Source organism: Sapajus apella, unplaced genomic scaffold (assembly GCF_009761245.1).
Source record: "Sapajus apella isolate SASKATOON/1434 unplaced genomic scaffold, GSC_monkey_1.0 scaffold32, whole genome shotgun sequence".
Taxonomy (NCBI): Eukaryota; Metazoa; Chordata; class Mammalia; order Primates; family Cebidae; genus Sapajus; species Sapajus apella.
Window position 1 is genome coordinate 24,762,242 of NW_022436972.1, and position 13,629 is coordinate 24,775,870.

Here is a 13,629-nt window from a genome sequence, read left to right on the forward strand (position 1 = left end):
TCTCTATAGAAATGAGCAACAGCTACATGGGAGCAAAGGTGTCTTTTTCTGCCTCAATAAGTGGCTTGTGATTGTGGGGAGCCATTTTTAGTTTTGATTTATTAGTGTTGGTTTTTAGTATGTACTATAAGGTGTGGGTATATTGATTGCTTATTCTGATTTTTTAGATTTCCGAGACAACTGTTAAAGCACAGTAGCAGTGTGGAAGTGCTGATACAAAAAAGCACATGACAGCAGTCAAAAAGAAAGTAAAACTTAAGTTTCCATAGATGAATTTACATTGGCCATTGGGACAATGTCATTTTGCATTTATGAACAAACGGGTTTTGAAATAGCCTTTTGGAACCTAATCTTTTACAGAAAAACTTCTGTATCAGCAAACATCCCTTGATTCTGGTTATATTTTCTTACTATGGCTTTTCAAACTTACGATAATAGTTTCCTCTTTATCAGGAATACATCAGTCATTCTTTTTTTAAATAAAGGATATTTGTAGAAATAGTTTAAATATCTAATGATATTTATTTATTAAACACACACTCTCACTATGTAACGCAAGTTGGAGTGCAGTGGCAGTCATGGCTCACTACAGCCTTGAACTCCTGGGCTCACGCAAGCCTCCTGCCTCAGCCTCCAGAGTATCTAGGATCACAAGTGCACACACACCAACATAGCCGGCTAATTTTCTGTTTTTTTGTAGAGATAAGGTCTTGCTACGTTGCTCTGGCCGGTCTCAAACTCCTAGTCTCAAGTGACTTCTTCCCTAGCAGCCTCCCAAAATGCTGGTGTTACAGCTGTAAGCCACCATGCCTGACCTGATAAGATATTTAAAACAGTATCTGTTATCAGTGTAATCCTTTTTGTCTTCACTGTGGGCACACAGGTTTGGGAAATACAGAAGAAATTTTAGACAAAGGTTATTTCCCCAGAAGAGGTTTTGCTTCAGTTGTCTTGGTGCTTGGCACATTGCCTTGCAAATAATTGGCACTCAAACATGTATTCACTTGAATTAAGGGGACACAGTTTTCAAATTTGAGACAGTGTACTACAGTGAATGCTATGCTTGTATGGGCAGCAATTGCCGTGTTTTTGAAGGGAGCAACCCTTATAGTTTGAGGCAGAGATGTTGGGAGGCTTTGTGAAATAAATGGGGCTTGAGTATTGAGTGGAAAAGATGGGATTGAATGCTGGTAAGTAGAAGTGAGTGTGTATTGCAGGCATGGGAAATAACAGAAGTTGAGAAAAAAGGCAAGATTGAATAGTTTGTGTGGAGGAATATTAGGCAGGCCTGCTATAGAGGAATTGGGTTGGATAATAATTTAAGGAAGAAGGTATTGTAAATAATACCTGTACAAGGCCAAATATGTCTATCTGTGATCAATTTAGATCAAAACACTTTTTTTCCTCTTCTAGATAGGGTACATTGCTCAAAAAACACCTGAAAGTACTAGAAATACATTTGGAGTTGAACTTGCTGTTAAAAGGGAGTGGATGAGAGTAGGAAATTTGCTGGGTTGAAATTTGGTGTAATAAGTAGAAATATCATCTGACTTGGATCCTTAATTCTTACTTTATTTTGAGTTCCTACTGGGAAAATCACAATCATCCATGATGGCCATGAAAGCCCAGAACACATAGGGACTTGTCTTTACAGAAATTAGGAAATGATTAAGTGATTTGGCTAGCACATACTAGCTGGATTTACGTTTTCAGGGTAACTGATTCACCAGGTCGGCTTCATCCCCAAACTTGCCTGTTTGAATGATTAGGAAATTACTGGCCGTCCTTTCCTTGGAGTCAACTTCTTTTTTAAAGTGTTTGTATTAAAATTATAAATGGTAATTCAAAGAACTAGACGTTACTTAATGTGATTATTTTTATATCTTTGTCTTTTCATGCCACGTTTATGACCATAATCATTTGATGAAAATTTAATAAGACTGTGATAAACACCTAAAGAATTTTTTCCTTTTCCTTCTATTAGTGTCTATAACTTTTTAAAAAATAGGCAAACATCTTTGGCTAATATTATAAAAGCCTTTCTTTCTTCGTTGTGAAATTGTTTTCACTGCTAAGTTGCGTTTCTGTTTTTCTACTATTGTAAAGTGCAGTTCTTTGCATGTTCTAATTTGCCATGACGTGGTCAAGTGCTGTTTCCTTCCTGTTGCTTGCAAGCCTATGCTAGAGATAAGAATACATTTCAGTGCATTAAAAAAGAAGCCACTGAAGACAGACTTTAGCATGGTAATTTTTAAAACATTCTACTTATCAGAAGCCTTTTTAAAGAACAGAAAGAGTAGGCTTTAATTTCTGCCTATTTTTAAAAGATTTAAAAATAGTTCTTACTAAACTTTAAATGTATTAGATTTTAAATCCTTATATAAATCCTCTGTTAGAGGTGAAAATATATATATACACGTTATGAAATTACTCGTGGGGTAGCAGTTTCTGTGTATGTCCTCTGCTAGGTTGGTAAAAAGAATGAAATTGTTTATATATCCTTTATTGCAATGACAGCTCTCATTATTATTGTTGGGGTTTCTTTGTATGTTTTTTTTTTTTTTTTTGAAATTGAGTATTTTAACAGTAGTTTAACTGGGATTAGGGGGAGAGAGGCATAATTTTCAGTAATGAGAATGATCTTAGCAGGAGCAAAGTCTTCAAAGGAAATATGTAACTTTTTAAAAAGAACATTATGTTCATTAGTCATGTTGATTTTATTTAAAAATATTAATAACAAAAAAATTCTTTGGCGATACTGCCCTCTGTATCAGTTATGATATTCTAAGTGGGGATTGCTTTTTTGTAACTAATTTAAGCTTTTGTTTTTTAGGCCAAGAAGCTTGAGAGAAGAAAAATTTCAAAAAAATTATCTGAATTTGACTAGAATATCAATGAACCAAGAAAACTGAAGCACCTTCCCTAAAGAAAACTTGAGTATATAGTAACTTCACAGACAGAGCTGAGGGTTTTTACCCAAATCGGTCACTGGATTTTTCTGCCTGATACATGAACCTGTTTGGAATTTTTCTCATGTGGATCTGAGGGGAATGCTTTATTATGGCTGCTGTTGTCCAACAGAACGACCTAGTATTTGAATTTGCTAGTAACGTCATGGAGGATGAACGACAGGTATGAGATCCAGAGAAAATTTTATTTTAATGAATTTATTATGATTTTAACATTAGTATCAGAAAATTATTTTTTAAAAAGACAATAAGAGAAACTTTATTAAAGTAAAAATTTAGAAATGAAATATTTGGAGGAAGTACGATACTGTGCTTTAAGTACTAGTTAATTCATTAAGAATAAATCTGATCCTTAACTTTGATATAGTAACAAGGAAGTAATACTTTTAGGATTTAGCTTGTTTTTCTGTAAAATGAGACTTAACACTAAATGCCTTAAGTAATTATTTTTAAGTACTTAAAAAAGTTCTAGGGAATATACCACCATTTAATGTATGTGATTAATTAATGTTTGTAATCTTGGGCCACTTCTTCAAGTAGATGAGACGGTGTTAGCGGTCACATAATCATACATTTCAGTCCAAAGCATGTGACTTTGAGGAAGTTGCTTAACTTCTCTAGATCTAGATTTCATCATCTGTAGAATGAGGGGATTGAACTGAAGAATTTCTAAATTGGCTTTCAGTGAATTTATACAAGATATGCAAATTACTGTTTTCAGTATATAAAAAAGATCTAGGAGATACTGCATAAGAGATCTAAGATTAATTTTAGTCTCCTTCCCCCCTCCCCGCAACACACACACACACACACACACACACACACACACACACACACACGAACTGGAACAAGCCTAGAGTTTCTTGGGACTTTACAATTAACTTCTTTTTTAAACAAGTTATATGGGGAATATCAGACATAATATGGGAGAAATAGTGTACGTGTTGGAGAGACTCAGGCAGGGTACTAGGAAAAATATTTTGAGAACCAGCCTAAAGTTGATTTATTACTGAAATAAGCCTAATACTAAACACCTAATTTTAATAGGCCAATTATAATATGTAATGCCTTTATTCTGGAAATGTAGTTAACTACAAATAATAAAATGCTTACTTTTGGTAGAGTGAATTTAATGATTTGTATAAAATTAAAAATTTTTTTAGCTGTGTTGTCCACTGAAGTGACAGAACAAAAAGTTTATAAATAAACCTACAAACAGTGAGGATTTAGATTAAGTTGCCTTAACATCAGGATGAGCTTTGACTAGGGAGGATAAAAGTTTCAGGGAGAGGATTGCTTGGTCTCTATTAAAAATATAATAATAGTGATGTGGATTTAATCTAGAGACAATAGAAAAGATACCTTAGGACGAAAGGTGTTTTGAATTTGTTCTAAGACAGGATGTTTGTGCATATATGAAGGTTCGAACAGAGTGTTTACTTTGCAGCCCTCTTAAGTGAAAGACGCTGTTATAGATGCCAGGCTTGATGTGGTGAGGTTTGATCTTGGGATATAGCAGCAGAGGGCAGAGCCCTAAGCCAAAAAATATAGTGATATTCTTTGGACCATGAGAAGTGAATTTTACATTATGGTACCACATTCATACATGTGTCTGCATAGCCTAAAAAAGTTTTGCAGGCCAGGTGAAGTGGCTCACGCCTGTAATCCCAGCACTTTGAGAGGTCAAGGAGGGTGGATCACATGTTCAGAGACTGAGACCATCCTGGCCAACATGGTGAAACCTCATCTCTACTAAAAAATACAAAAATTAGCCAGGCGTGGTGGTTTGCACCTGTAGTCCCAGCTACTCAGGAGGCTTGAGGCAGGAGAATTGCTTGAACTCGGGAGGCGGACGTTGCAGTAAGCCAAGATCATGTCACTGCACTCCAGCCTGGGCGACAGAGTGAGACTCAGTCTCAAAAAAAAAAAGTTTTGCACAACAACACTTATACACTTACTATGTGTTATACATTTAGTTTGTTTTGCAGAGGTTATTTATGTCTTTGGAAAGGGAGATGGTACTGTTAGCTTAACATCAGCATGTATATATATGCATTTTCTTAAGTTATTTTTGTCTAACAAAATGAATCTATATTTTGTGCAGGTAATAAGGATTTTACAAGTATTAACCATATAAGGTAAATACTAATATCTCCATTTTATAATGAGGAAATTGAGATATCAAGAGGTTAAGTCACTTTCCTGGAATCATACAGCTATTAAATAGTAGAGCCACAATTTGAACTCAGCCAGTTTATTTCTCACTAATGATGTTTTATATATTCTTGCAATAATGTGTGACAATCTTACTGTGTTATAATCAGCATCAAAATGTTTAAAATTCTTGTTGAGGTTTGGCGTCTTCAGTCTTCAGCCATCAGCATAGCAAATGTAATTGCTTTAGAGGAGAGTAGATCAGTGCTGTTGATGATATTAGCATCTTATCTCACCTGGGGCTCTGCCTCTCTGTTTGCTTATTAGCTTAATTTGTTTTTAATAGAAAAACAATAACTTGCCATTTATATTAATAAAAGAAGTCACCTAACACAAAGATACATAAATAACCAGTGAAAAACCTCTCTTCACCCTTACTCCCTAATCGTGTTCTCCTTCCCAGAAGAAACTAGTATTAAGTATTAATATTTTGTGTATAATTTTTTAAACAATTGTCTGAACAAATGAACAATAGACATACATGCAAAACTGCATACAGAGGTTGCTTTTGAGACACGAATGAAGTTATGCTACTTCTTTGTGTCTCATTTGTTTTCACTTAATGTATTCTAAATATTTGTGTGTATGTTGATTCTACATAATTTACTATTTTACATGATGAGCAGCCCATTGTCTATTTTACAGTTGCTGATCATGGCTGTTACCAGCATTTTGCTATGATGTACAGTATTGCAGTGAACATCCTTGTTTAGAAGGCAGTAGATCTACCTAGCGGTAGTGATGGTTAAGAGCTCAGGTACTGAAGACGAAATGCCTTGGTCAAATCCTGATTCCGATGCGTACTATGTCTGTGACTTTGGGCGAGTTACTCAGCCTTTCTGTGCCTTGGTTTCCTTGTCTGCAAAATGGGGATGAAAATTATGGAACCTAAATTATAGGATTGCTGTGAGAATTAAGTGAGTTGATGTTTCTAAAGCTCTTAGAAACATCTCTGGCTAATAGCTAATATTTACTGAGCACTATCATTTTGTCATTTTGTGTGTGTGTGTGTGTATCTTCGTACACTTATGTGATTGTATCTGTAGGGTCACTAAAAACAATTACTGAGCTTACTAAACATATAAACACAGATAATTCTTTTAAAAGGCTGTGTTATGTGGGCATAAAAATGGAAACAGTAGACACTGGGGACTACTAAATGGGGAAGGAGGGAAGCAGGCAAGGGTTGAAAAACTAACTATTGGGTACTGTGCTCACTGCCTGGATGACGGGATCCATCCTACCTCAAATCTCATGTAACAAGCAATTTGCCCATATAACAAACTGCCACATATACCCCCTGAATCTAAAATAAAAGTTAGGAAGAGAGGGACTGTGTTAGTTCCTACTACTACTAATAGTGTATTTCCCAAACCGTTATCAACAGAAGTCTTTTTTTTTGGCCAGTCTTCAGGGTGAAAATGACATTTTACTGTTTTGATTTGCATTTCCTTGACTACTAATGGTGAGGTAGTTTATTATTTGTAAATTTTATTTATTGTCAATTAGAGTTTTCTTTGATTTACTTACTAATATATCGTTTTGCCCAGTGGGAGTTCTTTAAATATTATGGTTATTACATTAGAATCATTGATATTTTCTCCCAGTCTAGTGCTATCTTTTAACAATATGATATCTTGTGCTGTATAGAAATTTTAAATGTTTTTAATAAAATATATCAATATTACAAATTAATAATATTAATTTGGGGGCTTTTTGCCCGCTGCTTAGGAAAGCTTCCCTCACTTCTAAAATTAGTATATATTCTCTTTACATTTTCTTCTAGTGTCTTTCATATTTTTAGCTCCTCAGTCCATCTGAAGTTTATTTTTGTATGATCTGAGGTATTCATGATCTAAAGATTCCTTCCCCACTCACGCAAATAGTGGTGTTAGCCCTTCACCATTTATTGAATGTTTTATGTTTTTCCACACTTAAACTGCCACCTTTGTTGATACTAAATTACCCTGTGTACAGGCTTCAGTTTTGAACTTCCTAGTGTATTCTCCTTCCTTGAACTGTTTTTATATCGTGCCAGTATCACATTGTTTTCATTAGAATCATTTTATAGATTTGATATCCGATAGGATATCCTCCTCCCCCGCAAATTGGAATAGGATTTTGAATGAAGTTTAGAGTTAGCTTGTTAACTCTAAATTTAGCTTGTTAAGCTAAATTAAAATCTTGTTGGGATTTTAACTTTTTAAAGTTAAAAAGTATTTATGACTTTTAAAATAATATATTACATTTTGGCTGTTTATAAAATTACTGTTTGAAGGCACCAGATTAGAATGTATCTTTTGTTGTCAGTTATGGCCTAAGTTATATTAGTCTAAAGAAACTGACACTATTAATATGGTTGCCAGCATTTTGATCGTTTTCCCATATTCAGTTCATATTCTTTTTGAGAATTGCTTGGCACTCTTGAGTGGAGATGGCACGGGTCATGGGGGGGTGTTGGAAAGGAAATATCAATGCTGTTGATGCTGACAATTTAAAACTCTGTTCTTGCTGTCTCTTCTAAACTGGGAATATTTGCAGCTGAGAATGAAGCACTTCCGTGAGAGAGCAACACCATCAGTATTGAGTACAATATCCTTTTATGCAATGGTGCTTTGGTTTGACCTTAACAAGCGTGTTAGCATGGCAAATGTGTGAGAATGAGAAGAAAGCAGAAGTCTATGGATACAGGTTTCTAAAGAAAGGAAACCTGACTATTTACTTAAATGTTCCAGGAGTTTATTTAATAATTTTGATATGTTATATGAAAAAAACTGTATTTTTTTTCAGTCATTGGTTTTAAAAGTAGAATTTCTGGCAAATCATTTATGCTTAATGGACTTAAGTCTAGAGAGAAGTTTGGTGACAAGGAAAAAATGAACACGTGGAACAACAAATTTTTATAGACTCTCATCACAATATAAGATTGTCCACATTGTCATTGGGTGCAGGGACAATGTAGCCATGTTACTGCAGTTCTACGACCAGTGGTAGTGTTAGCACTTCCCCCTCTAGGGTGTAAATTGGCTTCCTCTGACTGCTAATTCCTGAAGGTTAGAGAGTAACAGTGCTGGCCGGGTGCAGTGGCTCACGCCTGTAATTCCAACACTTTGGGAGGCCGCAGCGGGAGGCCGAGGCGGGCAGATCACCTGAGATTGGGAGTTCAAGACCAGCCTGACCAACATGGAGAAACCCCATCTCTACTAAAAATACAAAATAAGCTGAGCGTGGTGGCATATGCCTGTAATCCTAGCTACTCGGGAGGTTGAGGCAAAAGAATCGAATGAACCCTGAAGACAGAGGTTGCGGTGAGCCGAGATTTCGCCATTGCACTCCAACCTGTGCAACTGGAGCGAAACTCCATCTCAAAAAAAAAAAAAAACAAAAACAAAAAGTAACAGTGCCTTGCTGTCTTTTATACAAGCTGCCCAGTGATTTTTTTCATGCAGTGTTTGGGAAGCACTATTCAATGTAATAGAGATAAATGCAAAGCGCTGTGGCTACTGAGAATGGAGCCATTGACTGCATTGTAACTTTGGGAATGCGTCCCCATGGAAGTTGAACTGCATCTCAAAGTTTATCTGACAGATGAAGAAGAGGTGTTCCAGAGCAGCAGAGTGTACCAAAACTTTTAACGATTCTCTTGACTTCATTATCTGTCCAAACATCTTAACTTACGGTTAGAAGCTTTCACAGTGTGCCTGTTTCACACTATATAATTTTCCAAAATGCTTTCCTGCTTCTGTTTGCTCAGAAATGATCTCCCACATTCATACCTGTTGCATGTTTAAGTCTAAGAATCTTTCAACATTTTAGAAGAAAACGTCGTTTTTCCAGGAACTCATCCTGAAATCATTCCTTCAAGAATTAACAACTTTATCCTGTTATTTCTATGCTGCTTGTTATTAGTCTCACGTTTGCCATGTTAAGTTTTCATATATACATTACTAATTTTCCCAAATAAGTGCGAAATTATTTGAAGAAAGAGATCATCTTTTTTTCCCTTAATATTACCAAAGCATTTAATATCATTGAGTTCTCTTAAATATTTTTTTCCTTTTTAAAATTTGTGGAATAAGTGACCTCTTCTATAAAATAGGTATAACTTACCTGTTGGTAGATGATCTGGGATATATATGTCTTCACTTATGGTCCTTATCATATCAGAAGATCTCTGAACGATAAAAGTGTGATATCTTGACTACGGAATACATTTTCCAGGACTTGTTGACCACATTCTCATCGGGTACAGGGACAGTGTAGCCATGTCGCTACAGTTCTAAGACCAGAAACAGATATTCATAGAATCCTTTTTCTGAAGTATCTGAAACTGTTCTGTTGTACCTTTAGTGGAAGACACTTCAAATAACTTTTGAAGATTGTCATTGAAATTATACATAAATAAAATCCATTAAATAACAGTTGTTCACATTAAATCTGGTTGTGGGCCTGTGGATGCTTTTGTTTTTCTGTCTACTCTGTTGTATGTCGAAATTGTTTTTCTAAAAAAAAATCAGAGAAACTAACATTCATATAGAGCTTTCCTCTTTCCTTATATACTATTTCCTGTACCTAAGAGGATAAGTCACACCAACCTGCCATTTTTCAACTAGAATGGTAGGATTCTGTTAGGTCAGAGATTAGGTATACCTCATAAAGTAAGGTAAAAGGAATGAGTTGATAGTGTTTAATGTGTAACTTACTCAGCACTAGTGATGTGAAGGGCAGGAAGCTGGAATGTGGCTATTGATTGGTATATGGACTCAGTGGATCCTCTGTTATTTGCCTAAAATTTCAGGTTCTGTCTGCTTTGGCTGCCTTCTTTTTAGCTCTTTTCATATCAGACTTAAGAAATCCATTATAAGCTTGGCCATTTGTGAAACTAACATACAGAGGGTGCTTGTTTCTTTTCAGTACACTTGGAAAAGCCTTTATCAAAGGAGTTATGTCTTAGAGCCCGCAGATACAAGCCTGATTGCCTTCTGGGGGAAATTTGACTTTGCTAAGGGCTGAGGCCCACTTCAGGTTAAGTGAAGGGACAGCCCTGCCTGTGGTCTAACATTTGGCTTATCTCCTCACCCATTCTTGGCAGCAAGGAAGCTGATAGTTGTTATGAAAGAGGAGTCAGTGTGGAGAGTAGGAACTTCCTGCTCTTTTTTTTTTTTTTGCAAAATCTTCCTTTAACTGCTCCCCAGCCATTCCACAGAGGCCCAGGGATAACGTCCTTAAATGAATAAGATGAGATCATTGTGTGGGGTAGGACATGGACCAGATGGGCTCCAGAAACTTTCAGTGATGAATTTTAGTAGCTACTGTTTACTGAGCATCTTGCCCCTTGCACTGTGCTTTACAGGGATTATGCTATTTAATTCTTTACAACAATCTTAAGAAGTAAGTGCTCCTAATTCTCACTACAAAAGAGTCAAGTGAGGCTCAGGGAAGGGAAGTAACTTGCCTGTAATTTCATAGCTACTAAGTGATAGAGCTAGGAAATGTAACCCAGCCTGTGCCTTCAACCACTAATTGAATAATGCTAGCCACTGCAACATGTAAGTGGCGAAAAGTAGTTTAAAATGTGGAAGAATTACTATATTCTGCATTTATGGTTTTGGCAAAAAAGTGTTACTAATTCTAGCTAATTTGTTAGTATAATTACAGGTAGGTGGTTCTTATGCCTGGCATACCTTTTTTAAAAAAAAAACAAAACAGCTTTATTGCAATGTAGTTCACATACCATATAATCCATCTTCTTTTTTTTTTTTTTTTTTTTTTGAGACGGAGTTTCACTCTTGTTACCCAGGCTGGAGTGCAATGGCACGATCTCGGCTCACCGCAACCTCCGCCTCCTGGGTTCAGGCAATTCTCCTGCCTCAGCCTCCCGAGTAGCTGGGATTACAGGCACACACCACCATGCCCAGCTAATTTTTTGTATTTTTAGTAGAGACGGGGTTTCACCATGTTGACCAGGATGGTCTCGATCTCTTGACCTCGTGATCCACCCGCCTCGGCCTCCCAAAGTACTGGGATTACAGGCTTGAGCCACCGCGCCCGGCTTAATCCATCTTCTTAAAGTGTAAAAATCAATGGTTTTTAGTTTGTACAGAATTGCATGTCTATCTCTATAATCAATTTTAGGGCATGTTTATAACACCAAAGGGAAATCTGTACCTGTTAGCAGTCATGACCTGTTCTTCCCCACTCTTCCTAGCCCTTGGGAACTACTAATCCGTTTTCTGTCTCTGTATGTTTGCCTATTCTGGACAATTCAGTTATAGTGCGTGGAATCATAGAATATGTGCTCTCTTGTGACTGGTTTCTTTTACTTTGGCATCCTGTTATCAAGGTTCATCTGTGGTGTGCCATGTATCACTACTCCATTCTTTTTATTACTGTAAATAATATTTTATCATAAGGATGTACCACATTTTATCCATTCTGCACACGTTTTCAGAGAACACTATTTTTTTAATGAGGTTTGTGTTGATCAATTTCTTGTTGGAAATACAGTTGGCAACTTCTTTCAGAAAATAATCACCTAACCTTGCTGGGTTAAAAAAGTAGAACAGCCTTGCTGAGTTGAAAAAAGGAAATTAGTACCTCTGTTGCTTCTAATTATAACTTAAAAAAAAGAAATTTCTCCCTAACATTTGACACCTTTGATGTGTCTTAGTTTTGTTATGTGACCTTGAAGATTTTTGTCTTTCCGTTTCGGTTAACATATAGCAGATAAAAGATAGGCAGTTATATAAACAGGTAGTGTTACTGGTCTTTTTCTTTAAAAAAGGATCATTTTCAACATAGAGTACTGATGAAAAGTGTGTGTGTGTGTGTGTGTGTGTGTGCGTGCATGTGTGCGTGTGTGTGTGTGTATGTGTTAGAAATAGTAACCAAAATTGTCAATTGTCAATATTAGAGCAATTCTTTTTTTGGAAAATTGCTAAGGAATTGTTATTAGAAATGCTACATTATAATATTTTGACTGGTAAAACATTTGTAAGCTGATCTGTTTAACCTGCTTCTACTAATATGATATTGAGAGAAAGTAATGAAGATAGGAGACCAGGAAACTTATTAGCAGAATGATGCAAAGATTAAAGTTAGGAAAAAACTTCGATCTTCTAAAAGGTGATCTTTTAGGTGACAGTTTAACAATTTATTATATTTTATGGTTTTACATGATTTCTGCATTTTCCCTATTCTACTTTATTTCATGGCATGTGCAAAATAAAAACGAACATTTAGAACAAACTTCCATTGTTCCGTGGAACTACTGGGAGGCCCAACTAACTGTAATCTCCTCCCTCCCCTTTCCTATCTCAATGTACACACTTGAAAATAATTTATTATTTAAAGACTTAGGTGAGAGATGATTATTTAAACAGTGACTGATTAGTATGTGTTCAGTCCACTGCCTGCAACTTTGACATGATATTGAATCATGAAAATTGATGTTTGTCAGTCAAGAGTCTGTGTGATATGGCATAAAAAAACATCAATTTGGGAACCTTGCTGTAGCTGTGTGACTTTAGACAAGGTTTTAAATGTCACAGAGCTTTATTTCTTTCACCAAAAATGACAGAATTACCTCCCAAGGTTATGAACATTAAATGTTTATGCAATGCATTTACCTATAGCATGGCACGTGGATGTAGTCAATAGTTAGAGCAGTTGCTGTTGGCTCCACAGTCCTCATATTAATGACCTGAGATAAATCAAGAAAAAGCTTTTAATTGCTCTTGTCTTCCACTGGATAATCTCTGTTATCCAATTGGGTAGGTGAGATGATGAAAATGATTTTGGTGACTTGCATACCAATTACACAAATTCATTCAGATTGTTTTGTTTTGTTCTGTTGTCACATTTTTCCTTTGATGATCTAGAATGGCTGGCTTGATTCTAGAGTTAGCCAATAAACTTGTGACTTGGGATTTTAAAAATCTGGTAGACTTATACTATAAGGGAGCATTTTCCCTTAACATTTGTTTTGACATAGTTTGCCCTGGCATTGTTTAGTTTTTTTGGAGTACCACTAATTTCTCTCATACCTGTGAGCAGGTAGTGTGAATTTTCAATTCTGGGAGAGGCTCTGTTGTAGCTAAACTGCCTTTATTCAAGGATGCCTTGCCTCATTTTATTCTTTTCTTGTCAAAGTCCATCTTCTAGTAGCAGAAATTCCCCCTTTATGATTTTATTTAAAATCTTTGAGTTATACAGAATCTGCATGTTTAAAACACTTATCAAACTGGTAGTGACTACTGTGATGTTTATTAATCTACTTAGTTTGTAAATAAACATTTACACCTGGTTAAAATTTACTGCACCTTCCACCCCCCGAATCTACCTGTTTCTTTACCTCATAACTAATTCTGTTCACATGTAGCTGCACACAGACAACCTACCAATATTATTAAAGCTTTTAAAGTGGACATTCCAGCAAAAAAAAAAA

At 35.9% G+C, this 13,629-nt stretch overlaps 1 protein-coding gene and 1 long non-coding RNA gene across 6 annotated transcripts in view; both read left to right on the forward strand.

Moving 5' to 3' along the window:
- The window catches only part of ELF1 (E74 like ETS transcription factor 1), a 110,051-nt gene that overhangs the window by 60,758 nt on the left and 35,664 nt on the right, over positions 1-13,629 (forward strand). For 2 of the 5 annotated variants that reach the window (XM_032294807.1, XM_032294805.1), the window contains exon 2: positions 2,834-3,132. In XM_032294807.1, coding sequence (XP_032150698.1) covers positions 3,061-3,132 — 72 coding nt within the window. In that variant the 5' untranslated portion in view covers positions 2,834-3,060. Of the gene's footprint in view, positions 1-761; positions 2,245-2,833; positions 3,133-5,073; positions 5,108-13,629 lie in introns of those variants that run through there. The other 3 variants (XM_032294808.1, XM_032294804.1, XM_032294809.1) reach the window with 3 other exon arrangements.
- Positions 11,238-13,629, forward strand: LOC116562513. The gene is made up of 2 exons (XR_004273983.1): positions 11,238-12,504; positions 12,548-13,629. It is a non-coding gene; the product is annotated as an uncharacterized LOC116562513 (long non-coding RNA).